Source organism: Suricata suricatta, chromosome 5, assembly GCF_006229205.1.
Source record: "Suricata suricatta isolate VVHF042 chromosome 5, meerkat_22Aug2017_6uvM2_HiC, whole genome shotgun sequence".
Taxonomy (NCBI): Eukaryota; Metazoa; Chordata; class Mammalia; order Carnivora; family Herpestidae; genus Suricata; species Suricata suricatta.
In genome coordinates, this window is record NC_043704.1 from 130,648,643 (window position 1) to 130,675,140 (window position 26,498).

The window sequence follows — 26,498 nt, forward strand, 5'->3', positions numbered from 1 at the left end:
GAGAGAGAGAGAGAGAGAGAGAGAGAGAGAGAGATTCAGTGTGTTCCATTACCTTGGGTCCATGCTGTATGACTGCATTATCAAGATGCACTTTTGGTACGGTAATATGTAAACCAAAGACAGATCCATTTTGCAGCGAATTTATGGTCTTTTAGTGAATGATGGTAGCAAAATTCCAGGGCATAGTTTTATTCCAGTCAATTCAGGAAAATTCTATTGAGCAACACCTACTCACCACCTGGCACTCTAAGTAATGGGAATCCAAAGATGAAAGAAGATTTAGCAAGGGGGAGAGGAGGTGGGCAGACACAAAAACAGTAACAAGAGGGTCTGAGAAGTCTGATGATTGCTAGGTGCGAAAGGGAGACTAGGCAGCTCAAAGGGTGAGTGATTAACTCCATCGAAAGCGTCATACAGAAATCTGAAAGACTGTAAGACGGAGAGCCGCACAACATTATAAGCCTACCCTGGAGATACTGCAAATTCTGTTTCAGACCACTGCAATAAAGTAACTCGTGCATGAAAGCAAGCCAAATGAATTTTTTGGTGTCCCAGTGTATAGCAAAGTTATGCTTACACTATATTGTAGTTCATTAAGTATACACTATCATTATGCCTAAAAACACAAAGTACCTTAATTAAAAATACTTATTGCTAGAAAATGCTAACCATCATCTGAGCTTTCAGTTGGTCCTAATCTTTTGGCTGTTCCTGACTCCATGTTGGTGGCGGCTGACTGACCAGAGTGGTGGTTGCTGAAAGTTAGGGTGACCATGGCAATTTCTTAAAATAAGGTAACAATGACACTTATCACATCCATTGATTTTTTCTTCAACAAATGATTTCTCTGTAGCATGTGATGGTGTTTGATAGTATTTTACCCACAGAAGAACTTTTTTCAAATCAGAGTCAATCCTCTCAAACCCTGTTGCTTTTTTATCAACTAAGTTTATGTGATATTCCAAAATTTTTGTTGTTATTTCAACACCCTTCCCAGCATCTGCACCAGAAGATTCCATCTCAAGAAACCACTTTCTTTCCTGATCCATTAGAAGTAAGTCCTCATCCGTTAGTTTTATCATGAGGTCGCAGCCATTCAGTCAGTTTTAGGCTCCACTTCTAATTCTGGTCTCTTGTTATTTCCACTACATCTGCAGTGACTTCCCCCACTGGAGTCTGAAACCCCTCAAAGTCATCCATGAGTTCTGGAATCTACTTCCAAACTCCTGTTAATGTTGCTACTCTGATCTGTTTCCATGAACCTTGAACGCTCTTAAGGCCACTTAGAATGATGAATCCATTCCAGAATGTTTTCAACTGGCTTTGACCAGATCCATCAGGGGATCACTATCGATGGCAGCTAGAGCCTTACAGAATGTATTTGTTAAACAGTAAGACCTGAAATTTGAAATTCCTCCTTGATCCACGGGCTGCAGTATGGATGTTGGTAGCAGGCAGAGATACAACATTAATCTCATTGTACATCTCCATCAGAGGTTTTGAATGACCAGGTGAATTGTCAATGAGCAGTAACGTTTTGAAAGGAGTCTTTTTTCCTGAGCAGTGAGCTTAGAATATTCAGTAAACCACGTTGTAAACAGATGCGTCATCATCCAGGCTTTGCTGTTCCATGTAGAGAGCACAAGCAGAGTAGATCTAGGATTTTCAGAATGTTCCATGAGCATTGGCCTCAACTTAAAGTCACTGGTTATATTAGCTTCTAACAAGAGAGTCAGTCTGTCCTTTGAAGCTTGGAAGCCAGACAATGACTTCTCTCTAGCTGTGAAGGTCCTAGTCAGCATCTCCTTCTAATAGAAGGTTGTTTCATCTACACCGAAAATCCATTTAGTGCAGTCACTTTCATTCACTGAGCTACATCTTCCGGGTCACTTGCTGCAGCTTCTCCATCAGCACCTGCTGCTTCACCTTGTACTTCCAGGTTACAGAGACGGCTCCTGTCCTTAAACCTCCTGAACTGACCTCTGCTGGCTTCAAATTTCTCCTCTGCGGCTTCTTCACCTCTCAGCCCTCATAGAGTTGAAGAGAGCCAGGGCCTTGCTCTGAATTTGACTTTGCCTCGAGGGAATGCTGTGGCTGGCTTGATCTCTCCAGGCCACTGAAACCTTCTCCTCATCAGCAATGAGACAAGTTTCTCGTTCTGATCATCCATGTGTTCCCTGGAGCAGCACTTCTAATTCTCTTCAAGAACTTTCCCTTGCATTCACAGCTTGGCTAACTGTGTAGTGCAAAAGGTCTAGTTTTCAGTCTATGCTGGCTTTCAACATGGCTTTGTCACTCAGCTTCATCATTTCTAGTTTTTGATTTAAAGTGAGAGACGTGCAACTCTTCCTTTCATATGAACACTTAGAGGCCATTGAAGAGTTATTAATTGGCTTGATTTCAATATTGCTGTGTCTCCAGGAATGGGGGGGGGCCAGGAGAGTGACAGAAATGGGGGAATGGCTGGTTGGTGGGGCAGCCAGTACACACACTTATCTATTAAGCTCTCTTATCATGAGTGTGTTTTGTAGTGCCCCAAAACAATCACAATTGTAACATCAAAGATCACTGACCACAGTCTATGATTAACAAATATAATCATAAGGAAAAAGTCCGAAATATTGCAAGAAATACGAAACTGTGACACAGACCCATGAAGTGAGCAGCTGTGGGGGAAAATGGCACTGATACACTTGCTTCTTGACACAGAAGTGCCACTAACCTTCAATTTGTGAAAAATGGAGTATCTGAGAAGCGCAGTAAAGCAAGGTATGCCTGTCTTTTGGAAAAGTGAGGCAATCTTGAAAGAAGAGTTTTCACATAAAAATTCAGATTTGTGGCTTTTCATGAGGAAAGGGACAAGATCTGGTGACACCTGGCACCAAGAGGGCAGAGTGAGGCCCTCGCTCTCTGATACCCAGAAGTCCCCCAACCCAAGATCCTGGACTCTGGAGGCATCTTGGTTTGCAAACCCTATCTTAGAAGAAGAAAAAAGTCAGTCTTCAGGATTTAATTTCCCAGCTCCCAAAACGGAAGAAGGGGTAAAGGCTGGACACTTTCTGGTATTTGCTTTCCTGGAAATAAAATAGCCCAAAGCCAAAAGTAGCGTCTCTCACTGCATCACTTGACACTGGGCGGCCAGAGCTGACTCAGCCAGCAATCTGGGCTGCTCGTAAGAACTTGGGAGCACAGCTTGCTGATGCGGTCTGAGAGGCAAAACTTCTCAGACTCCAAGCATATGGTCAATTTGGAACAGAGCAGCTCACTTAGCACGGCTTTCCGCAAGCCACCACGTCTCTTCTAAGAATTACCAGAGGCATCTGGTCTAGGGAACAAGGACCACAACAGGCTGGACTCAGTCAGCAGCACAGGAGTGAGCCTGTCCTCACGGGCTTCCCACAGCCACACATAGCCTCCCACGACCTCACTCGGCTCGGACGTCTCTCCTGACTCCTGACGGCCCAGCACACACCTGTCAGTGGACATCCTGCCACCGGGAACTGCCCGCAAATGCAATGTAACCAAACTGATGCCATTCACATTACTTCTGCTGTGGACGCTGCCCATTGGCCACCCAGATGCTCTCTAAAATCCCTCTTGGTTCTGTGCATTCTCCCCTCCCCCCAGGATCTGCATGCTTCAAGGTCTTCCTTGGCTATTTTGACTGCCTCGCCGGGATGTGCCCTGGATCTGGAAGTGTCTGGTGTGGCTCGTGGCAAAGGTCTCCTCGGTGCAGGAGTATGGAAGCCGGTTCCCCAGCCTCGAGATGGACTCGCTGCTTCCTGGCGAATCAGGCCAAGGCTGACACTGTCCTGTCACCTGCTTCCTAACGTTCTCTGTCCCGCGTCCCCACTCCCAACTGAGGCTCCCTGGGAACACTTCCTTGATCCTCTCAGGATCTGCTTCTGGGAAACCCCACGAAGACAGAGCCCTTCCCTGTCCCCACTCCCAGCCTCCGGTCACTCAGAGTCAAAACTGCACTCCTATCTCAATTCTTCCTCTATCCTCATGCTGTCCCTTTCCGGCTAAATGTTAAATCCACTATTTCTTCCCATCAGACACATCTTCCATCTGTCTCAGCCTACTTCCATTACCGACTGGCTCCTTCCATAAATGACCCTGTTTTCGCAGCCTCCATTTTCTTCCCCTCTTAGTTTTTTTTCTTTATTCTTAGGTTTTTTTTTCTTCCCCTCTTACACTCTGAAAACTCAGCACTACTCTAAGGGTTGCTCCTCCAAAACAAAACAAAACAAAACAGAACAAAACAAAACAAAACAAAACTATTGCAAGGGTTCCTCACAGAGCTCAGGGTAGATTCAAACTTTTTAGCCCAGCTGATCCAGGAAGTCTCCCAATCCAGACATGAAAAAATTTAAAAATCCACCCATCATTCCAGACTCAGAGCAAATGGGAGCCACGGAGCCTCCTTTTCTAAAGCACCCCCATTAATAAATTCTGGGTGAGAGGTGAAAACCAAGACCTACTGATTTAGCTGGGCATTCATATAATCTGCATATATATCTGACACCCCTCGGCCCAGCAGAGAAGTTTCTTGAGCGCTCTTTATAGAGTCATCTTTGCATAGTGAAGCTATTATTACACATGTTTATCTTAGAGAAATCTAACTGCAGGAGAGGCCCATTTACCACTAAAAATGATCCCAGTTGTTCTATTCAACAGGCAGATGTGTCCCAGGATGGATGGGAGCCGGAAGGTGGAAGGCATGGGGACCCTGTTCCCTCCACCTCAGTTCCCACAAACGCCTCTGCAGGTGCACGCACCTCACCACTCTGTCCCCAGGTGTGATTCTAGGGAGGCTAGGCTCCCTGTATACGGAACCAACTTACTTCCCGATGAGGCTTGCTGTAGGCAACACCCATCTAATCTAGCCCTGCAGGAAAACATGCATGGATCAGGTAAAGAAATGCTCCAGTACTACCTCATGGGCTGACAGAGATTTTCAAAGGTAGTTTTCTTTTCTCTTTTTTTTACCCCCTAAAAGCAGTTTTCATTGACTGCATTTTCCACCTTCCACAAGGGTTTCCGAATCCCACCCCTTGCATCAAGCCCCTGACCCCATCAGGCCAAAGGGCACCTGATGAATGTGGGCAGAGCTCACCAATGCTGTGGTCCTCTGTACCACATAAGGCAAGATCCCAGGGAACCTAGACCCAAATGGCTTCAATCCTGGTTCTACGTGTGAACAATGACAATTCAGCAGCTGAAAAATGGAGCAGCCAATGTGTTTCTGTACTCATGTCTACAATCATAAAATGACCCAGAATTAAACCCACACTCATGAAATACCAGAAGTGACATTTTAATAAGTAACTTCTCTTAGCAGGCAAGTTTTGAAATCTTTGGCAATTCATTCTAAGAAAAGCTGCCCGAAAAAAAATGAAGGACAGCTTAACTGTATTTAGAATTTAGAGTGAATGAAACTACACTAACTATATTGTCTGTTAAAAATCACAAAGTGTTCCAAAGAAAGAGCTTCAAGAAACAAGTACAAATTTTTTCTACTTATGCATTAAATATTTCATATTCAGCTATTCATTCTTGAGCCGGTTTTCAAAGTAAATTCAACACACCTGGGATCAAGAACAATTTGTACTTAGGTGTGTGGGTTGGCCTGACATCTTAAAAATGAAATGGCAGTTATCAGAATTTTCGAGAAAAAAGTGCAGGTAATTTTTCATGGATTTAAGTAAAGTTTGTCAAAATGGTATAGGGCTCAGAGGAATACTACTGCACTAAGTCTTTGATAAGACTCATTAATAATCCAGTTAGACTGTCAGTGATGTTCTCAAATTATCCAAACTTCACTAGGAAACATTTCATTATAAGATTTAACTCCCTTGGTGTAAGGTGCGTGCCTTATTTCCTCAGTTGTTTTTTAAGTGTGTTTATTGATTTGGGGGGAAGGGGCAGAGAGAGAGAGAGAGACAGAGAGAGAGAGAGAATCCCAAGCAGGCCATGTGCTGTCAGCATAGAGCCTGATGTGGGGCTCAATCCCATGAACCACGAGATCATGACCTGAGTCGAAATCAAGAGTTGGACACCTAACCAACTGAGCCCTGCAGGTGCCCCCCATTTTCTCAGTTAAATCACAAGTATCTGGAAGGCAAGCTCCATGTCCAGTTGAACCTTGCACCCTCTACCTCCCCACTAAGTAGAGCTCCTAGGAAAAAACCTTACAAAGAATACTTCAGTAAGTGCTTGCAAATGGATGGGGGAGTGAGCAAGTGAGTAAGCACAAGGTTGCATGGTTCTGTTCTTTTCCTCGGTCTTATTGCTGATCACTAGTTATTTGCTAAAAACATAATGTTCACCTTTCAAACATATTAAGATTCATATGCAAGTTTCAAGGTGTCATCCCCTGGTAATTCTTGCAGATGAACCTGATTTGGACTGATGGTACTCTAAAGAAGTTTACCTATAGCTCTTTCAAGACGGTCCACTTAGAAAATATTAACCAGGCATTTACTTCCTCTTTGAGAGCTAAATCATTTCATTGAACAGTGTCTCTAGCTAGAAGAACTTTGGCAGACTTTGTGAAAGTATCATTTTGACTGTCTTTATTACAGATTAATCATGTACTTCATTTCATTTCTACTACATAAACTCCCTATGGATAAAGGAACAGCTCCATTGGTTTTTGTTTGTTTGTTTGTTTATTTATAGCATAAGTGGGGGAGGGGCAGCGAGAGAGAGGGAGACGGGGAATCCCAAGCAGGCTCTGGGCGGTCAGCTCAGAGCCTGAGCAGAGTTCGGTCTCACGAACCATGAGATCATGACCTGAGCCGAAATTAAGAGTGTAACCAATTGAGCTACCCAGGCACCCTCGTTTGTTGTTTTTAATAGTGTGGGGTCTTTTCTCAGGATGCAAACACACATGGTTATTGTGCTTGCTATGAGAAATGCCTGTCCTTTAAAATGATACCCTATAATGATTCTGCTTCTCACCCCCATTCCTCCCACCCAATACTGATGGGAAATGGATGTGGGGGAAATTCTCTGTCATTTTTGCCAAGAAAATGGCAGATTACCGTTCTCATTAGCATGGCTTTAGCAATTTCCTTTAAAAAAACAAACACCACAGGGTGGGGGTGGGGGCAGCTTAAAAGATGCAGCACAAAGTTATCCAAGGAATTTCTTTCTCTGAATCTGCTTATTAAGAACCTGGAATGTTCCTTAAAGTCATCCAGGCAGGGGGTCTAGGCACTGTAGATGAGTGAACTCAAACCCAAGGAGAATGCCATCTTCTCTTACTTAAAAACCCTCATGCACACCCATGTCTCATTCTTCTTAATAGCTTGACCCATTTTCCTTTTCTGGAAAGTAAGTTCATTAGCTCAGGGACTGTCCTCAGTGGAAGTTAAAAAAAAAAAAAAAAAAACCCAGTTGAACACTTCAGCTCCACCACTGGCTGATAATGGACTATTCCCCCAAGTGAGGGTTCTTCTTCCTTAAGAGGAGGATCTTTCACCCACCTCAACTGATCAGATAATTGAGAGTTAGTTCAGGCCTTGCAAATGATTTAGTACCAGAAAAATCTACGAATGTGCCCCTGATGCTATAGCACTTACTAGCAGCCGGGTGTGGCACAGAGCACAGTCTCTCCAACCACAGCATGTTCCAAACTCTCCCAGGCAGGGAAGGGGCAATCCCCAGGAGTGTAGGTGAGTGCCAGGCATGGAGTTGGACAAGAATTCGTCAGGTCCTCTAGCCCTTGCTACTCTAAGTGTGATCCATGGACCAGCAGCATTGGTATCATATAGGAATGTGTTAGAAACAGTCTAGGGGCGACTGAGTGGCTCAGTCAGTTAAGCGTCTGACTTCAGCTCAGGTCATGATCTCATGGTTTTTGAGTTTGAGCTGTGCTGACAGCTCAGAGCCTGGCGCCTACTTCTGATTCTGTGTCTCCCTCACTCTCTCTGCCCCTCCCTGGCTCACTCACTCTCTCTCTCTCTCTCTCTCTCTCTCTCTCTCTCTCTCAAAAGTAAACATTAAAAAAAAAGGGGGGGGGAATGCAGAGTCCCAGGCCAACCCCCCAGACCTGCACTTGAACAATATTCCTGGAGATTCATAGGAGGCACATCAAAGTTTGACAGGCGCTACTTCGTAGCAGGGAAAAAAAAGCATATCTTCACATTTAGAGTCTAATTCATTTATGACGTGCTGACTTCATGGCAAATGGTTTACAGTGGAATTACACAAGAGGGATTCTTGTGATCCCACCAAAGTGGACTTTCCCCTCTAAACATCAAGGCCAGTGGCATGATGTAAGGAACAGAAGCACTGATGCCTCGTGAATGCCTTCTGTAACCTGGAAGGTACATGGGAGGGTTGGCTTTATTTTGTTTCCTTTTTGAAATTCTGACTTCTTTGAAATTATTGAGTGGTAAAATAGAGGAATGAAATTACCACTTCAGCTAAAAATCAAAGGTATCATTCCTAATTTTTTCGTGAAGGGGTTGTCCACAGGAATCCTGGGTGCAGGGACGCCTCCAGTACCTTCCATCAGGGTTCAGATGCAGGTCTGGGAGTCAACCTGTCTGGGACCAGAGCTCTGCTTGCTGCCATTGGTGCAACCTTGACAAAGAAGTCAACCTGGGCCTCCACTTCCTTACTTTAAAATGGAACAAAACAGTACCAATTTCAAAGGCTGCTTATGAGAATGAAATACGGTGAGCAGTCAACACAAGGGACCTGGAATAGGGACCTGTAATAATCAGGCACATCCTATATGTCGGTGGAACGTAAAACCTCGTGGCTCCCAGAACAACTCCCTCTTGGGATTGGCTTGGATATACAGCAAACTGACATTAAGAAACCACTATGCAAAAAAGATGGACTTGAGACACGTTTTACTCTACAAAAGCCATGGTAATTCTGGACATTAGTAAAGGTGTCCGCCATCTCTCACCTCAAGTTCTCACGCATTTGACTCCGACTAAGAGCCCAGAGCTTGATTAGCCATGAAGAAATGGACTCTACCGTCCAGGAAGGAGGAGCCCAGCTGAGTCACTCAGCCCTCCACCTCCAGGCTGGCTCTGGAGAGCTCACTAGCCAGATGTCTACTTCCAGGCAGAGAGAAGAGAGGCAGTCACTCTGCACTCCTCTTTTTTTAAACAATAGCGCATGCTGTCATTCCTCCTGTGATAGCTGGCAGGACAGGTCTGATTCCTCTTGCCAGACTTTCTTTCAAAATGAGGCACAGAAACATCTTTTTTATTTATTATCCACCTTTGTTGTTAAAAAAAAAAAAGTCACTTAAAATTAATACTGCTCCTTTTGAGAAACCAACCTCAATCTCTCTTTGCCTAATTAGACCCAATAAAGATATAAGAATAGGCATTCAGCTGGGGAAGCATACTGAAAAACATCCTCAAAGCCTTGAAAATCAAATGAAAACCAAATCAGTCACAACGCTTGATTCAGGTGGGTTTTGTTTTTCCTCCCTAGTGACTGACAGAACTTATGATAAGTTTAAAATGTCTAATATCTCTACAGTTTGAAAGAAGACATCAAGCTTGTATATAGCCTTAAAAAAATAGTGTCGGGGCACCCGGGTGGCTGAGTTGATTAAGTGTCTGACACTTGGTTTCAGCTCAGGTTATGATCTTGTGGCTTCGTGTTTGAGCCCTGCGGCGGGCTCTGTGCTGACAGCATGGAGCCTGCTGGGGATTCTCTCTCTTTCTCTTTCTTTGCTCCTTTCCCAGTAATGCTGTCTCTGTCTCTTTAAACAAACAAACTTTATTTTTTTAAATCAGTTTATTTTGGAAGGAGAGACAGAGAGAGTAAACACGGGAGGAGCAGAGATAGAGGGAGGGAGAGAATCTGAAGCAGGGTCCACACTGTTAGCATGGAGCCTGATGTGGGGTTAGAACTCACAAACCATGAGATTGTGACCTGAGCCCAAACCAATAGTCAGACACTGAACTGACAGAGCCCCCCAGGCACCCTATAAATAAATAAACTTTAAAAAAATACTGTGTTTTGTAGCCATGAGTTTGTGATTAATAATATGCTTTTATCAGCTGCGTGGTTCCGGGAATACACCTCTTCAGAGGAGGCATTTTTCTAGTGGACTGTAATCCGATAAACTAAAGGAGGGACAGGGTGTGATAGGGAACTCTCTACTCGTGCAGTCGAGTGTGGACAGTCACAGGACACGATGAAACTCCTCTCTGGCCGTCTAGCACTCTGCCTTACCTGTCAGAGGGCAGAGGCCTGAGAACAACATGCAAATCTCACCAGTCTCCTCACTTTCCCTCCTCCATTCAATACACATCAGCCTCGTGATGCTAAGCTAACCATTGACCCTCAGAGGACTTACCGGTCAGTTTTCTTGATCAGGATGGCCCTGAAGATGCGCTCAAGGGGTGTTTTCTCCCGCTCGTGGGTCGGCTGCACGAAGGGGTGCAGGGCCACTAGGGAGAAGCCTTGCTGGTACAGTTCCAGGAGCTGGGAGGGCAGGTCATGCAGAGAGGCCAGCCTCACTGCCGAAGAGCGCGGGAGCTCCGCTGCAGGTGGAGAGAGGGGAGGCTCAGTGAGGACCCAGCAGAACTGCCCGCCCTCCCCCACCCAAGCCCCTCTCCCTTTCCCCTTGCAGCCCCCAGGTCACTTCTTGCTAAGATCGAGTTTATTCCTGTCTTAACTACTGCCTTCAAAGAGAACTTAAAGCAGATAATTTTCTAACTCCTCTCAAGGCATTGCTAACTGGATGTCTTAAACCTAGAAGCCAGTCTTCTCAGAGGTCACACTGGAAGAGTCATTTCTACTCCCTACAAAAATAACAACAAAAAGAGAGAGAGAGAGAGAGAGAGAGAGAGAGAGAGAGAGAGAGAGAGAAATAAGAAGGAGGAAAAATCAGAAGACAAACTAGAACAAAATTTCTGTGACACTTAAGATAAAGGGGTAATTTCCTTAATTTGCCAAGAAACCACTGAAAGAAAGACAGAGAGAAAGAAAAAGAGAGAAGGAGGGAAAGAAGGAAAGAAAAAGCAAGGGAGAAAGAAGGAAAAAATATGAATAGGCATCTGTCTGAAAAACACAAAAAGCTGGTCAACATTTGAAAAAAACACTCGCATTAACTCAATATTAGAACTATGACTATCAAAATGAGCATTTTGATATTGACCTATTGACTTATTTTAAAATTTGGATTTAAAACAATTTTTTGAGAAGGACAGACAGAATTCAAAAATCAAAAGCTGTAAGCATATGCACAATTAAAATTATACATCCCAGGCCTGTCCCCCTTCAGGTTTTCTCCCTAAAGGCAATCAGTATTATCCATTTTTTTTTTGTATGCACGTTAACAATTGCTGAATTCACACACAAGAAAAAAAAAAAGTCTGTATGTCTCCCTCTCTTTTTATACAAATGGCAGCATAGTGTTCCACAGCTGGGTTTTTATTAATTTTCATCAACTGACAGTATACTTTGCTTAGAAACCATTCGGTAGCAGCATGCAGAACTCCTCATTTCTCTCACAGAGGAGCGGCGTCCCTTTGTATGATGTACCATCGATTATTCGAACATTTGCTTTTGTAAGTAATGCTGATGAAAATATCCTTCTACGTAATTTCACATGTGTGCATGTATAATACATCATATCTAGGAATTCCGTACCTAGGAATTTGCAGGACCAAAGATAAATACACTGTAATTTTCTCAGATATTGCCAGATTTCTTCCACAGAATAACATGGATTTACTCACGCACCAGTGATGTACAAAGGTATTTCTTTCTGCATGCCCTGGCAAATCTTATAGTGAAAAAAATGATCCCTGTGGTAGTAATTTATATTTCTATTATGTAACATATATATGTATACATGTTTTTTTACTGAACATGTCATGTTTAAATACCATCTGTGTTGCTTTTTCTGTTAACTGTAAACTCTGCCCTAGTTTTCCATTGGGTTACTGGTCCTTTTCTCTATAGGTCTGTAGAAACTCATTATTAGGAAATTTAGTTCTTATATGTGATACCAATTGCAAATATTGTTCCCCAATTTATTGTTCGTCTTTTGACTTTGCATAAAGTGGGTCTTGCCATGAAGAATTTTTTTTATGAAGTTGAATTTCTCAATCCTGTCTTCAATGACTTCTGAGTTTTGTATCAGAGCAGAGAGATCTGGGATTTTAAAATAATTCTCTCACTACTATATATTTCATTTTTTGGATATGAATCTTTGATCTAGTTTGGAATTTATGCAATATGAATACAACATTCCACCCCCCCAGGTTTATCCATTTTTCTTAGATGCTACCTTTATCATATATTATATTCCTGAATATAGTTGTTTATGATTATGACCCATTTTCCTATTTTAATAATTTCAGTTTAATGTTATGTTTTAATATCTTGTCAGGCTATTTCTTGAAACTTCTTATCTCCCTGTTTAGTTTCTGAATCTTCTTGCCTATTATTTTTCCCCCCAAATCATCTTTTAAATCAGCTCATCAAATATTCCTTTCAAAAACAAAAAAACTTCCTAGTGATATTATTATTGGATTATGTTCAAATTATAGCTTAACTGAGGGATAATGGATATTTTCATCATATTACAAGTTCTCATCCAAGAACAAGGCATAATTTTTATTTATTCAAGACTTCTTTGGGGTCCTTTGGGCCCTTATTAAAGTTCTCTTCACATAGATACTGTATGTTTATAAAGTTTGTTTCTACTAATATTATTGCTATTGGAATAAAAGAATTTTTTTCTTTTTACTTCATGCTATCAATTGTGGGCAAGAATGCTGGAGACATAGGCATGCTCATCATGGTTGATCGGGTAAACTTTTTTGGAGGGGAATATGATGCTTGCCTTCCAACCTAAAAGTACACACACCTCTTGTCCAAGAACCCTACCCCAGGATATGGGGCCTATGGCGGGACTCCTAGATGTTTTTCAGACCACATGGGCAAAGATACCCACTGCTGACTTGTTCATATAGCAAAAACCTGGAACCAAGCAGTTCATTGGAAGTCTGTCTAAAGAAACACTGGGACACCCAGTGATGAATCCTATGGGCCATTTAAGTCAAGGTAAATCTATTATGTGCTGATGGCAATGTGTCCGAGAAAAATCACTAAGTTAAGACGCAAGGTGTCTAACAGTGTTTATCATACGCTAGTTTTGTATAAAAATAATTAGAAAGATAGATAATCTTCTTTAGAATAATTTTTTTTCTGAAAGAAATCACAGAAATATGAATATTGGAGAGAGGGGCTGGAGTACAGAGGGAAGGATGAAAAGGTGGCTTTCACTCCTTACTTGCAGTAGGTACTATTATCATCCTTCGCAGTCATCAGGTGGAGGGTTTATGAAACATCTCAATTTTTTTTGGAGAGACAGAGACAGTGTGAGGCAGAGGGGGAGGGGCAGAGAGAGGGGGAGACACAGAATCTGAAGCAGGCTCCAGGCTCTGATCTAGCTGTCAGCACAGAGCCCAATGCGGGGCTCGAACCCAAGAACCATGAGATCATGACCCGAGCTGAAGCTGGACACTCAACTGACTGAGCCACCTAAGTGCCTCCACATTTAAAATTTTCTGATTTAGATGTAAAAACATTATCTAAAAGTTTTATTATGAATTTTTAAAAATAATGTGTTATTTTAAAACACAACCTTAAAAACAAATCCAGGGTACTGAAGAACACTATTTAACATCAGCCACTGTAGCTCTCATTTCCATATATCATGCAAGAAATTTACAGGAAAAAAAATCTATAGCAATGACTCACTCTAAAGCAGTGCCCAGCATCCTGGAGACATCTCCATTAATAACAGTGACAAAGAGAAGATTGGCCAGAAAAGCAGAAAAGTGTGCCATCTTTTCCCTTGAAGGGTAGATTCTGGATATGCTGCTCAAGAAAAGATCTAAAGACAAGTCTGGTAAGGAATGCTCAGCCCCTCTGAATTCCCATGCAGAGAAACCTGTCAAGTACCTTCTTGGACTGGGGCAAGGGGACCCCTACCCCTTGCTCTAAAATGTCTCCTTGATCCTCCAGCAGCAGCACGGAGGAGCACATTAGAAGTGGAGACTTTGGGGCCCCACCTCAGAGTTGCCAAATCAGAGTCCGAGTGATCTGTACCTTCCAAGACCTCTAAGAGACTCTGAGGTTGAGAACTTCTCTCCAGAGGGTTCCTTAGGCCCTCCTCCAACCACTCTTCTCTCCAAGGGCAAGGAAACCATGGACCTTATAGACACGCACCCACCTGACCCTCCTGTCATCCATGGCCCAAGTTCCCACAGCCAAGCTCTTGAATTCTCTGCCCTTATAGCCCACGACCCTCTTTGGGGGCCTGGACAGTCATCTTCTCGAATCTGCAGCAAGGGTGGATGGTGCCCCCATGGGTGCATCCCCAGGCCCAAGGACGGGCAGGGTGACAGACCCTCTTGGGAGACTGCCACAGCTGCAAAATTTAGGAGGCACCAAAAATTCAGTAAGCAAGATCAATAAAAATTTAATGCAATATGTTAAACAGTGAAAATTCATGCAAGAAGTCTACAACAAACGAAATATCCAAAATTTTAATAAAGACAGGATCAGTATTACTGATTTTCCCTTTTGCGTCCAGCTCCAGTATGGGTCAACACTGCACTGATACTGATCTTGTCTTTTAAAAAAATGTTGCCTCTCAGGGCTCCTGGGTGGTTCAGTCAGTTAAGTGTCTGACTTCAGCTCTGGTCATGAACTCGTGGTCTGGGAGTCTGAGCCCCACGTTGGGCTCTGTGCTGACAACCCAGAGCCTGGAGCCTGCTTCAGATTCTGTGTCTCCCTCTCTCTCTGTTCCTTTCCCACTCACACTCTGTCTCTGTCTCTCTCTCTCAAAAATAAATAAACATTAAAAAATTTTTTTAGATAAAAAATGTTTCCTCCTCCTACGCCTCACCCTAGTGCTGGCTCAGGCCCAACATGTCTTGCACTTTCTCGTCCTGGGCCTTGCAAGTGACAGGAGCAGGTCTGTTACGGAGGGTGTCAAGGGAACGGGGGCACATTTCTTCTGCTGTCAAGAGATCACAAAGCAACCGAACTGAATGAGCATAACCGTGTGTGGCATTGATGCTTGTGGTTCCATTTGCAAGACTGAATGGACTTTTGGTAGGAGGGCAGCCCTTTGGGGAGGGTAACTTCATGACGTTGCTCAAACCCAAAAACACTAGGCAGCATTAGGCTGCCCTCTTTGATAAGAGTGCATATGAAATGCATCTGTGAGTCAACCAACAAGAGACCTCCCACTCAGCCAGGCGTTTTGTGACTGCGCCAAGTATTTCAAACTCTTAGTGCTATAATAAAATAAGCCTTTACTAAGATTCTGATAATTTATATATTTGTTCCCCCTTATGCATCATGCTGTAATAAAAAGAAAGACAAGCAGTCCGTATGTTTAGAAGATTTGGGATTCTAGTTAACATTCCTCCCCGGCGATAATCCTGGGCATGTGAGTATGCGGTTTCCTTGTTTAAAACGGAGAAAACATCATATGGCAGCTGTAAGGATCAAATGGGGTGATGTGTGTCTGATCGTTAAAGCTCCAAACTATCATTCCCAGTGGTGGTGGCGGTGGTGGACAGAGACTTGGTCAGGGATACAGGTCAGCTGAGGCTGGTGATGACAATATGGGGCTGGGCCACTAAATCGTTCCCCATTTCCACCCACGCCGCTTACCCTCCAGGATTGCAAACCAGAGCACACAAATCAGTCAATCAACCACTTTATAGTTAAATGCTTCCTGAATTAAACATAATACCTTTAAAATTTTTATCTTAAAATCTAAAGATGTCTCTCTTGTCAAAACTCAGCAATTTTATGGCTTTAATTTTTGGTATGCATGCTGTCAAACTAAGTTTAGCTTCGTGGTTAAAAAACAAATAAAAATTAATCTCAACAATCTCATCACAATAAAATAAAACCAGGCTCTTATTGTAAATATGACTAAAGGCCTTAATTCTTGTTGCTGTTTGAACCTTAACCTTCAGAAAAACCCTACTTCTTATAAACTGACCAATCCCCCACTTTTATTACTAGAAAAATAAAGGAAGGAATGACTTCTCTGTTTGGATGGACATACCAATTGTAGCCTCTTGATCTCTTTCTCACCCCACCCACCAGGGTAACCTCTCCATTAGTTTTGTTTTGTAAGATTTGCCTGATTTCATTTACAAATTATGTAACCTTGGACAAGTCATATGACTCCCACCCCATCTCTTGGGTCCATTGTTTATAAAATGAAGACTCTGGACAAGCAGTTCTGAACGGAGCTTCCAGCTTTAAAATCCAATGATTTCATAATTTCAGTTTGAAGAGTAATGTACCAGGTCTTAATTAAAAAGTGATACTGTATAATATAATAAATGTCTGCAATGTGAACTGAAAGAGGTCCCCTAACCTAGAGCCAAAAGGGGAATAAGGAATATCCAGACATGCAGGTGGGTGGAGAGATGGGTAGAGGCAAGAAAATAATCTGTTGCCACCATGACCAAATAAAAGTCACAGTTGTCTTTGAGGGTCCCAGCCTTCTGCCCATCCCAGGGATTAGAAAGGAGTCTGCCTGTTCTGACTGGGGCATTCTAGGTACAAGATGCCTCCACAGTCATAGGAGAGAAAGGGGGTATTCTAAGAAGTACCTCTGGGGACAATGGGTTCCCTTCTTTCTAGTGGAGAGCTGCAAAGAAGACAGTGTCAGTGACCTGAAGTTACTTTGAATTCCTGGGCTTTTATTAGTCCACTCCAGGACAGAACTACATAAGCCACCTCATCGTAAGTTAAAATTTCGAATTCTAAGCCTTTGTATTCTGAAAAATGAGGGGCACTGATGATGCTTTCTTGGCCAATGTTGCTCCAGTCTGAGGAAATGCCAATGTTAGGGCCCAATGTCCATCTGAAGATCATACTTTCCACTCTCTCCGCTTTCCAATCTGTCAAGTTTCAAAGTCTTTTTATCTACTGTGATCGGTCTGCAAACCCGAGGACCAGGCTGGCCACCCCTGTGCTCCCACTCAGGGAGCTGTATCTTCACCCCACACAGGGATTTGGACCGTACTGCTGTACAAAGCCCAGTTCTCAAGCTGGCTTCTCCCACCAGCCTGGGTGAGGGCTGGCTCTTACCTCACGACCTGGTCGAGGGTCTAGGGCAGATTGCAAGGCCAGGGGCAGGATGGATAAACTAAATGAGAGACACAGCTTTGGGAAGAGGATATGGAAGCCCCATCTCGCCCCGAGGGCGGCATCGTGTCCTCCCAGCCTGCTTATTATTGCCAATGGGAACGTGGGTCCAATGGTGCCCCAACTTCTCATTCTTACCTGCAAGAACTCAGAAATCCTGGTCCTCATAGAAACTCTCCTAATCTTTAGATTTGGCAATTCTCATTTTATTTCCAAGTCCATATGGCTCAAAGCCAAGACCTTGTAGGCTGCAGACTGGATGGGGCACTTGATAAACGTAAGGGGATTTACTACTCCTTCCTATCCCTGGTCTTAGTGTTCTCGAGGCACGTGTGCACCTCAGTCACCCACGGAAGGGCTTGTGATTCTGTTCATTCCCACATCATAACTGCTTCTATCAGTCTTCAAGGATACACCTGCAGGTGTTTGACACAGCCCTCTATTTCCCAATTCTCTCCTCTACACTTACGTAAAGATGAACAAAATGTTCAGAACCATATAATTTTTTTGGAACCATATAATTACATTTTGAATCCCTTGGAAATATTTTTTTTCCTCACTCAATTACCAATAACAGGCTCTTGATTAAAAAAAAAAAATCAAAATATAGAACGTACTGCCGGAAAGGTATTTTGAGTTGCATGAGAGTCCCAAGGTCTTTTAGAATAAGCGTTTTGTTTTCCTTTCAGAAAATAACTCCATATAAATAAATAAACCATTATTCCAGGGCTTAAAAAAAAATAAGGAATGAAAATGGTGGGGGGGGGGGCGGGGAACCTAATCCACAAAACCACACATTTCTTAACACTCCTGGGATGAAGGAGATTTTGTTTTTGCTATGACTAGGTTTTGTTTAGCAAAAACATTCCTCAGCCCCACTTATTCCCCGGACACGAAGCCCTGCAGACATGTGCAGAAGAGCCAGAGCCGGGGGCTCTGCTCCTTCTAACTTCATTGCTGGGAGAGTGCCAGACTCCAAGGCAAGAACAAATCCACTGGTGTAGACTAAGCAGCCGAGCACTTCTCTCCACTGTACATCAGGCAACTGAGTCCTGAAGTGCAACAGCTCCTGTTACTTTGCTCAGCAATCATTTGTGACTTTAACCTAATTATTCAAAGTCCGACTCTGCTTTTCTAATTACATCTGCTAATGGATCTGTCAATACCAAAGAGCGAAACACACGAGAACAGCACCGTCTCCCTTGGGTAATTTCCCTCACAGGTAAAGCTGATAATGACACTGTTCAACCAAATCTCTTTTTTCTTTTTTTTTTTTTTTAAGTTCATTGAAGGCCGTTATTTCTCTAACATCAGTCTGCCTGGGCTTTGCGGTAGATCCAATTTAGCGAAACACTAAAATCAATCATTTTTCAAATACAGGGTCTTTTTTTTTATTGTATAGGTAAAGAACAGGAATTCAATTTTTAAAATAATGTGTGCAACCCAAAGTCTTCTGTCTGTGTCATTTCTAAATCTGTAGAATAAGTTACAAGTTTCACGTGAAGGCTTTCCAAATTCATATTTCTGTCATTGTCTTATCACATAAATTTATGTTTCTGAGACTTCAGAAAAAAATAAAACAGCCAGGCTCAGGGGACCACACCACTAAAACATTATTTTCTTTTCTTAATTGAAGTGAAATTCACATAACATAAAATCAACCATTTAAAAGTGAACAATTCAGTGACATTTAGTACGTTCATAACCACCAGTTAGATGGTTCATGAACAACCATCACCTCTATTTCCTTTTTAAAAATTTTTTTAAATGTTTTTATTTATTTTTGAGAGAGAGAGAGAGACAGCATGAGCAGGGGAGGGTCAGAGAGAGGGAGACACAGAATCCGAAGATGGGCTCCAGGCTCTGAGCCCCCATGCGGGGCTGGAACCCACGAACCGTGAGATCATGACCTGAGCTGAAGTCGGACACTCAACCAATTGAGCCACGCAGGCGCCCCCATCACCTCTATTTCTAAAACATTTTCCTCACCCCAAAAGGAAACCCCGTACCCAGTAAGCGGTTTCCCATTCCCCTCTCCCTGTGGCCTCTGGCAACCACCAATCAGCTTTCATAAAACACAGTTCTTAACACCTTATCTAAATCATGGATAAAGTCAAGGGGAAAATCTCAGTATGACCAAGAGCACTTAAGCTTATTTAATCCTAAGATTCTACAGGTCAATCATGGAGTAGTTGGCCAAGTAACAGACACCTCATCTAGTGAGTTCTTAAACTGTATGCCACCAGACCACAAAGACTGTGAAGTATCAGACTGTCAGACTGCTGTGACCACAGGGGTGTGTGCGTGTGTCTGCGTGTGTGTGTGTGAAGGGAAGGGTGGAGGGAGAGGGGGAGATCAAGTTGTTACTCGCTTGCTTGTCGTTTCAAAGGGTCACACACAGTCACTGAAAGACACACATACAACATCACACCGAAAAAATTCAGTGTCTAGGACTTTGTAAAGCAAGTGCTGAATAATTCCCATTGACTGTACCCATTAATCAAACCCAAAAGACGGCTTTCCTGCTCCTCTCACCGGTCCATTTTGTCAGAGAAGACACAGGCTAAGATTCATTAAAAAGCTTTTCCGGCAACACCAGGCCTCAAGCTGCTTAGATTTCACAGTGGGGTATTCAAATATTAAAAGCAACCGGCTAGAAACTGAAGTTGGAGTATTAATAAAATATATCACACACTTAAAAATACTTTTTATAGTGAAGGGAAGCTGGAAAGGATCACCAAGTCTTCAGAATTTCTATTCAAACTGGCCCACACCAAATTCAAGGACAGCTTAGCATGAGGCAGAAAGGAAGCTACTTGTCAATATTTTATGCCATTTTCCTAATTGAGCGCAGTATCATGAAAGCTGACACTCCGGGTAGTTCTCTTTGATTCTGAGAGCACAATAAACTGATTGCATCCAAGACCAACCACTAATGAATATGTACAAACAATATGGAAATGAAACTGTTTAGAATGTAAATGGGACCCTATATGGATTTCTATGATAAAGTCTGAAGACTCTGTATGAAAGTAATCAGTACTGAAAATATAACGCCACTGTGGCCAAGTTCTCAGAGAAGGCATATCAGAAAATAATGCATCTTTGCAAGGAGCGATGAGGAATCTCAGTTTCAACTAAGAAGCATGATTGCTCTGATACCTTCTCATTCAGGTGTGTTGAAAGCCAAGAAGCTAAAGCAAAGGAGCACCTTACATGGGTGGCTTACTGAGCCGAAAACACATTCTGACTCTGGCTCCTCCCCCCACACCTGGTCTCACACATCCACCATGTGTGGCAGCCCCATTAGAGCCGGGCGGTCAATCAGCTCTTTCAGAACAAGGGACATGGTACATTTTTCAAGTCTGAAACAGCCAAGGGCCATTTCAATTCCTTCCTTACATGCACATGATGAAATCCATCAACAGTAGAATGGCTGAATGAATACACCATGGCTCATCCAATACTATAGACTATTAAGTAACTATTTTAAAAATGAGTTGGATCCGTACCTCTGACCTGGAGGAAAAATCAAGGGTTGATATGACCATGAAAGCAAAGCAAAGGAAGTATATAAAAATTTCACTTTTCAGAGACGGCCAAATAATGACGGGACACAGCCTGTGGTTATACACAAGAAGTGACTGGGACTCTTAACCCCATGCAAAGCAAAATGGAAAAAAAAATTTCCCAAAAGGTATGGTGCCCCAAGGGTATGTGCACACTTCAGTTTGGCATTTATGCAGGGCACAAGGGAATACTACTGTTTCTTTTTACCTTATTATCACAAGGGTCTCAACTCTATAATAGAGTTTCACACTGGTATATCAATAAAGTCTTTACTTAGGAGAATATTTTAAGTTCCAAATATAGTAATATAAAAATACATATAAAATAATGCACTATGGAAACTGTTGGAAAGCACAAAAATTCCCCATGTGCAGGAATAGTTTCAAGATCTTATGACAAGAATAAATTCTACCCTCTGTGGGTTTTGTATAACTCCTACCCACAACGGAAATCAACTTGTTGATTCAAAGGCACTACCCCCGGACACACTAGCAAATTCATCTCAGTAGACTCTCCTATTTCTTGCTGTGGTGGAGACACCATATGTTAAGTGGCACAGTCAAAAAACATTCATAAGACTTCTAAAAAGTTCCATATATTGGAAATACATTTTAATATAATACTTTTGCATATGACATCACAAAAGACTCAACAAAACTCAAATGAGAATAGGACCAGACCGTTCTCTTACTCTAAAAAGAGGCTTCCACACCTGCATTTTCAGCTTTGCATGAACAATTACCGCGTTCATGCACAAACTCCCAAATTGGTGCATGGAAATAGAAAATTGTACACACAAGTTAAGCAGCCCCGGGCTCTGCTAACCAATTTGCATGCAAAATTGTCATCAGCACTCTGGTTTATTTTTTGCCCATGGAAGAGATGGGGGTGTATGATGCCTCAGGGGGCCAATTTTAAGAGGCATTTTGGTTCCCACTATAAAAATGGAGTCCCACATAGTATCTGGGGTCTATGCACATGTGTGTCCCTCCAGCTGCCTTCTCACAGATTCCAGCGGAGGAAGAGCAAAGCTGGAGGGCGAGATCAAGTAGAATAGTTACATGAGAGCAAACGGTCAAGGGAGGTTCTCCAGAATAATAAAACAGAGAAGAAATGTAAGGGGGGGATTCTTATTTACATCCAGAAAAATGTCATCTATCAACAACAGTTGGCACAAGAAGGGAAAGATGGATTTTTAACCAGGCAGGAGAAAGGATTCTGCTGACGTGCCAGTGAGAATTTATGGAAATGGACCACCAGGAAGTGTGGCCTTTGGGATCACCAAGGAGGGTGTGATCGGCATCAGTGTGCTCAGAAGGCATCTTCAGGTTTTCGCTAACATTTCCTCCTGCCCCCCCTTCCCTCCTGTCTTTCTTCCCTTCACACATCGCTACTGAGCACCTGAAATGTGGTTAGTGTGAACGGAGATGTGCTTAAGTGTAAAACATACATGATTTCAAAGACTCCACATGAATAAAATATAAAATATCTCAATAAAAATCTGTTACTGATTACACGTTGAAATGATAATACATTGAATATACTGAATTAAATAAAATATTGAAATTAACTTACCTACTAATTACTAATGAATTTACCTATTTCAATTTTTTAATTTGAAGTTTTTACTGGAAAACTTTAAATTACATCCATGGCACATATTATATTTCTATTGGGCAGGTCCAGTCTAGAATCTTTTGCTTTAAATTAGACTCATTTTATTTCAAAAAGCATGCTCCCTTCTACACTTTTATTAAGGTGTCAGTTTAATTCATTACTAAGCCTCCTTTAGCTCTGCTTTTGAGTAAGGTTACTTCTTTTCCCAAAATAAGCCCATAACACCAAGGAATGGGGAAAAGCCACAAAAATATGTACAGTGTGGGATCAAATAGGCAATCTTCCTTCGTGTATACTAAATTTTTTCTTTTTACTAGCTGTCGCTATTCCAAATTGGAGGAAGAAAGCAAAACTTGGTATTGCCTTCACGTTTGACGTTTGGGTCACTGAGACCCTTGAGTCCCTGCTCTTTGAGAATCTCTAGTAACACAGTCACACTTCCAAAGTGTCTACCTCTCTGGAGCAAGTGGGTTCTCAGCATATCTCTGTCCCTACTCTGTCAGCAGACCTCAGGCCCTCCTGAGTCACACCTCTTACCCCATGCAGGAAGTCCCAAGCAGAGAACCACTGGGCTGGCCAAACTGGAAATAAGTGTAGAGGCCCCCAGGCAGCCGGCATCCCAGCTCAGATGATTTGGATCAGAAACCTCAATAGACAGCAGACCCTCCGGTCTGTTTTGCTGAGTCCCTGGAAGCACTTTGTACTGGATTTTCTGGATGATTTATGTTGCATTCCAGAGATGCACATTCTCCCTCACACCCCTAATAAACTCATCTGTGTGGTCTTCATGTTTGGACTTAGCAGAGCTGTCTCCCTTCCTGTGCTTCCCTGCCTGCTTTTACTGGGGGTTGGATGGCCGCTCCATGATATTCAGAACTCTCACATATCCTAAGAAGTGAGTATTATTATTTGTTACAACTGCAGTGTAGTTGGTCTTACTTCTAAATGAGACAGATCCTATTAGGCAAATAGAAAACAGAAATCTAGAATTGAATTACAGGGTAGAAAGCCGGCGATGTATCAAATCAGCTAAGGCAGAAGGATGGATGGTGTGGGGCCAAGGTTCCCTCTCTGGAGCCAAATTCCTTGGGTTTATTGTCCAAGTTATTATTTTGTAAGTTGAAGTATAGTCAACACACAGTGTTGTATCAGTTTCAGGTGTGCGACCTGGTGGTCTGACAACTCTATACGTTGTGCTGTGCTCCCCACAAAACACAGCCTCCATCTGTCACCATCCTGCTAGGATCACAGCATCGATGACATTCCTTGTGCTGTGTCTTTCATCCTCATGACTTCTTCATTCCATAATGGAAGCCTGTGTCTCCCTCTGCCCTTTACCCATTTCACCCGTCCCCTCACCAAATTATCTGGGTTTAAACTCTCAGCGCCACCCCTTAATAGCTTTATGACTTTAGGTAAGTCCTAAGCCCGGATGCACCTCAGTTTTGGCTGTCATACCAAATGGTGTTAACCACATCGGCTGGCATGAGGACTCAGTGGGAGAGCACAGAGCAGTAGAACTGGACCTGGACCCTTTAGCTCCTTTGTGCATGGGAACTACTAAAATCATTATTGTCAATATTAGAATAACCCTCATCATCTCCCAACTTGTTACCATGCATGACAGGTCTTCACATCCACCAGTGGATCCTTAGGTCTGAAGCATTCTAGCTGCACATCAACATTCTTTAGTTTTCACACGTGACTTTAATTTCTCAGCCTAAGCCACAGGCCTGCATTTTTCCCCCTGCAACCCTCTTTTAAATGCTGGTTTTAACTTCTTTTAATTTAAAAAATTTTTTTAATGTTTATTCATTTCCAGAGAGAGAGACAGACAGACAGATAGTGTGCAAGTAGGGGAGGGGCAGAGAGAGAGGGAGACATAGAACCCAAAGCAGAGTCCAGGCTCTGAGCTGTCAGGACAGAGCCCAATGCGGGGCTTGAACCCACAGACTGTGAGACAATGACTTGAGCCGAAGTCGGACTCTTAACCAACTGAGCCACCCAGGGGCCCTTAACGTCTACTGATTTCTTAATGTGAACCCCAAATTGGTCTAGAACATCAGGACTCAGAAAATAAGTGAGGCAAAAAGCATGTTGAGGGGTTCCTACTTCTGTGATTTGCACCAGACGCTACCACAGACTCCCGTGGTATCACAGAATCGGAGGGTGGGGGGAGGGCACAGCCGTGATGGGACTGGACAATCTAGGGAGCCAGTTCTAGGAAACAGCACCATCCATAAAAGTAACCAGGAACCAGAGGAAGGAGAACGGAAGGCCACAGTGAGACACATAAGCCACACCCCAAAAGGGGCAAGAGACTAGAAGAGAAAATTGAGAAAAGAGGCGGGGAATCATGGTGAGAACACATTTAGAGCCTTTAACACACAGCACGCCAGGAGAAGGCAGGTGACCGATGAGGGGATGGATGGTCAAGAAGGCGGCATCCAGCAGGAGATGGGACAGGAATATGGCACCACTGCCCTGACCACTCTCCATGTCTGTCTTGAATCCATCCCAAATGTGTAAAGCTAAATGTACAAAGAGAAAATGTTTCTTTTTAAAAAATTTTTATGTTTATTTACTTTTGAGAGAGAGAGAGAGAGAGAGAGAGAGAGAGAGAGAGAGAGAGAGAGGGAATATCTGAAGCAGGTTCCACGCTCCAATCTGTCAGCACAAAGCCTAATGCGGGGCTTGAACTCATGGATGGAGAGCTCATGACTTGAGCCAAAGTTGGCCACCCAGGTGCCTCCGGAAAAGACATTTCTTGAAGGAGGCATGAAGCCAGGGGTAATTCCAGTCCTGCGCTTTCCTTCCTCACCCACACACCCTAAATTCCCCTCCTATACACCAACGGCAAGGACTCTCACCCGAAATCCTCCTCTCACCTCAGGCCTGCTCTGCCTGCAGCGCCACTCAGAAGCACTTCGGGCGTAGCATTTAAAATGAAAATAAAAAACTAAAAAAAGCCCTAAGAGTTGTCCTCAGCTGCCACAGAGAAGGGAGGCTGCACAGACGGTGTCTGTCCACCCCCGACCACGCGCGGGTGGCAGCCCCAGCAAGTGCCGGGGGAGCACCGGGAGTGCAGGGACGGCACTGGAGGCAGGCTGCAGCCCTCTGACGGCTTCTCCTCCATCCTCCCCCCCCCCCCCCCCCGCACCGTGGTCACCCTCTTCCCATGTAGCCTTCTCAAGTTAAATACTGCCTTTGAATTACTTTTCTGAGATTCATAGTTTCAAAGGGTTTTACAGCTGACAGAGCCCTTAAAGATAAGAGAAGTATTACAGAGGTAATGATGGTGATAATGAAAGCTCGCTCCCACTGAACATAAGCTCTACATAAGACATTGGTTTATGTGCGTTACACGCGACCTCATTTCTCAAACCACCTCTGTATCACCTCCTTTACAGGGATGAGGAGAACTCTGGATCAGAGAGATTGAGTACTTTCCTAAGGTTGCACAGCCAGTAAGTGGTAAACCGAAGACACAAATCCAATCATTCAGAACCCATGCCCTTAGCTATGAAGTATTCCTAATTACCTAAGCCAGTCCTTTCACGTTCATGGGTTATAAAGTGATGTCTACACGGATTAAACAGTTGTCTACAGGCATAGAGCTAGCAGCAGAATCAGGACTATAAAAGACCCCTGGACTCTCAATCCAGTGCTCTTCTTACCATGCCACAAAACTGCAATGAGTACAGGAGGATCAGAACAAAATAACTCCTCAACCAACACATGCTATCTTCCTGTTTCTGCATTCATTCCTCAAATCAGTCAACTCTTTGGATCGGTGTCTTCCTTGAAAGGCTGATCATACATAGGTAAAGGAAACCTTTCTTCAAAACAATGTTTATTTCTTCAATAAATTTGGTAGTGTATTCTTGATTGGAAAAAAAAAATAACAGCCACGAGGGTGTGCAACATATTTACTGCCACAGACCTCTATAATGGGAAAAGCAGAAAAATAAAGATAGCTACATAGTGATTATAAATAACCATCATAAATCAGACTCGCTTAAGTTCAGGGTATGACACAAGAAAATAAACAAAGCAAATGTTTAAAAGCAAATCCAATTTTCAAATTAAAATGTTAATAGTGATATTCAAAGACACTGATGAAG

The 26,498-nt window shown here is 43.0% G+C and overlaps 1 protein-coding gene across 1 annotated transcript in view; it reads right to left on the reverse strand.

Moving 5' to 3' along the window:
* Positions 1 to 3,639: 3,639 nt before the first annotated feature.
* LOC115291265 (raftlin-like) overlaps positions 3,640 to 26,498 on the reverse strand; it is an 83,287-nt gene continuing 60,428 nt past the window's right edge. Inside the window, exons 3-5 of the mRNA XM_029938768.1 lie at positions 10,343 to 10,529; positions 4,848 to 4,891; positions 3,640 to 3,782 (exon numbers count right to left, since the gene is read on the reverse strand). Coding sequence (XP_029794628.1) covers positions 3,640 to 3,782; positions 4,848 to 4,891; positions 10,343 to 10,529 — 374 coding nt within the window. The remainder of the gene's footprint in view (positions 3,783 to 4,847; positions 4,892 to 10,342; positions 10,530 to 26,498) is intronic.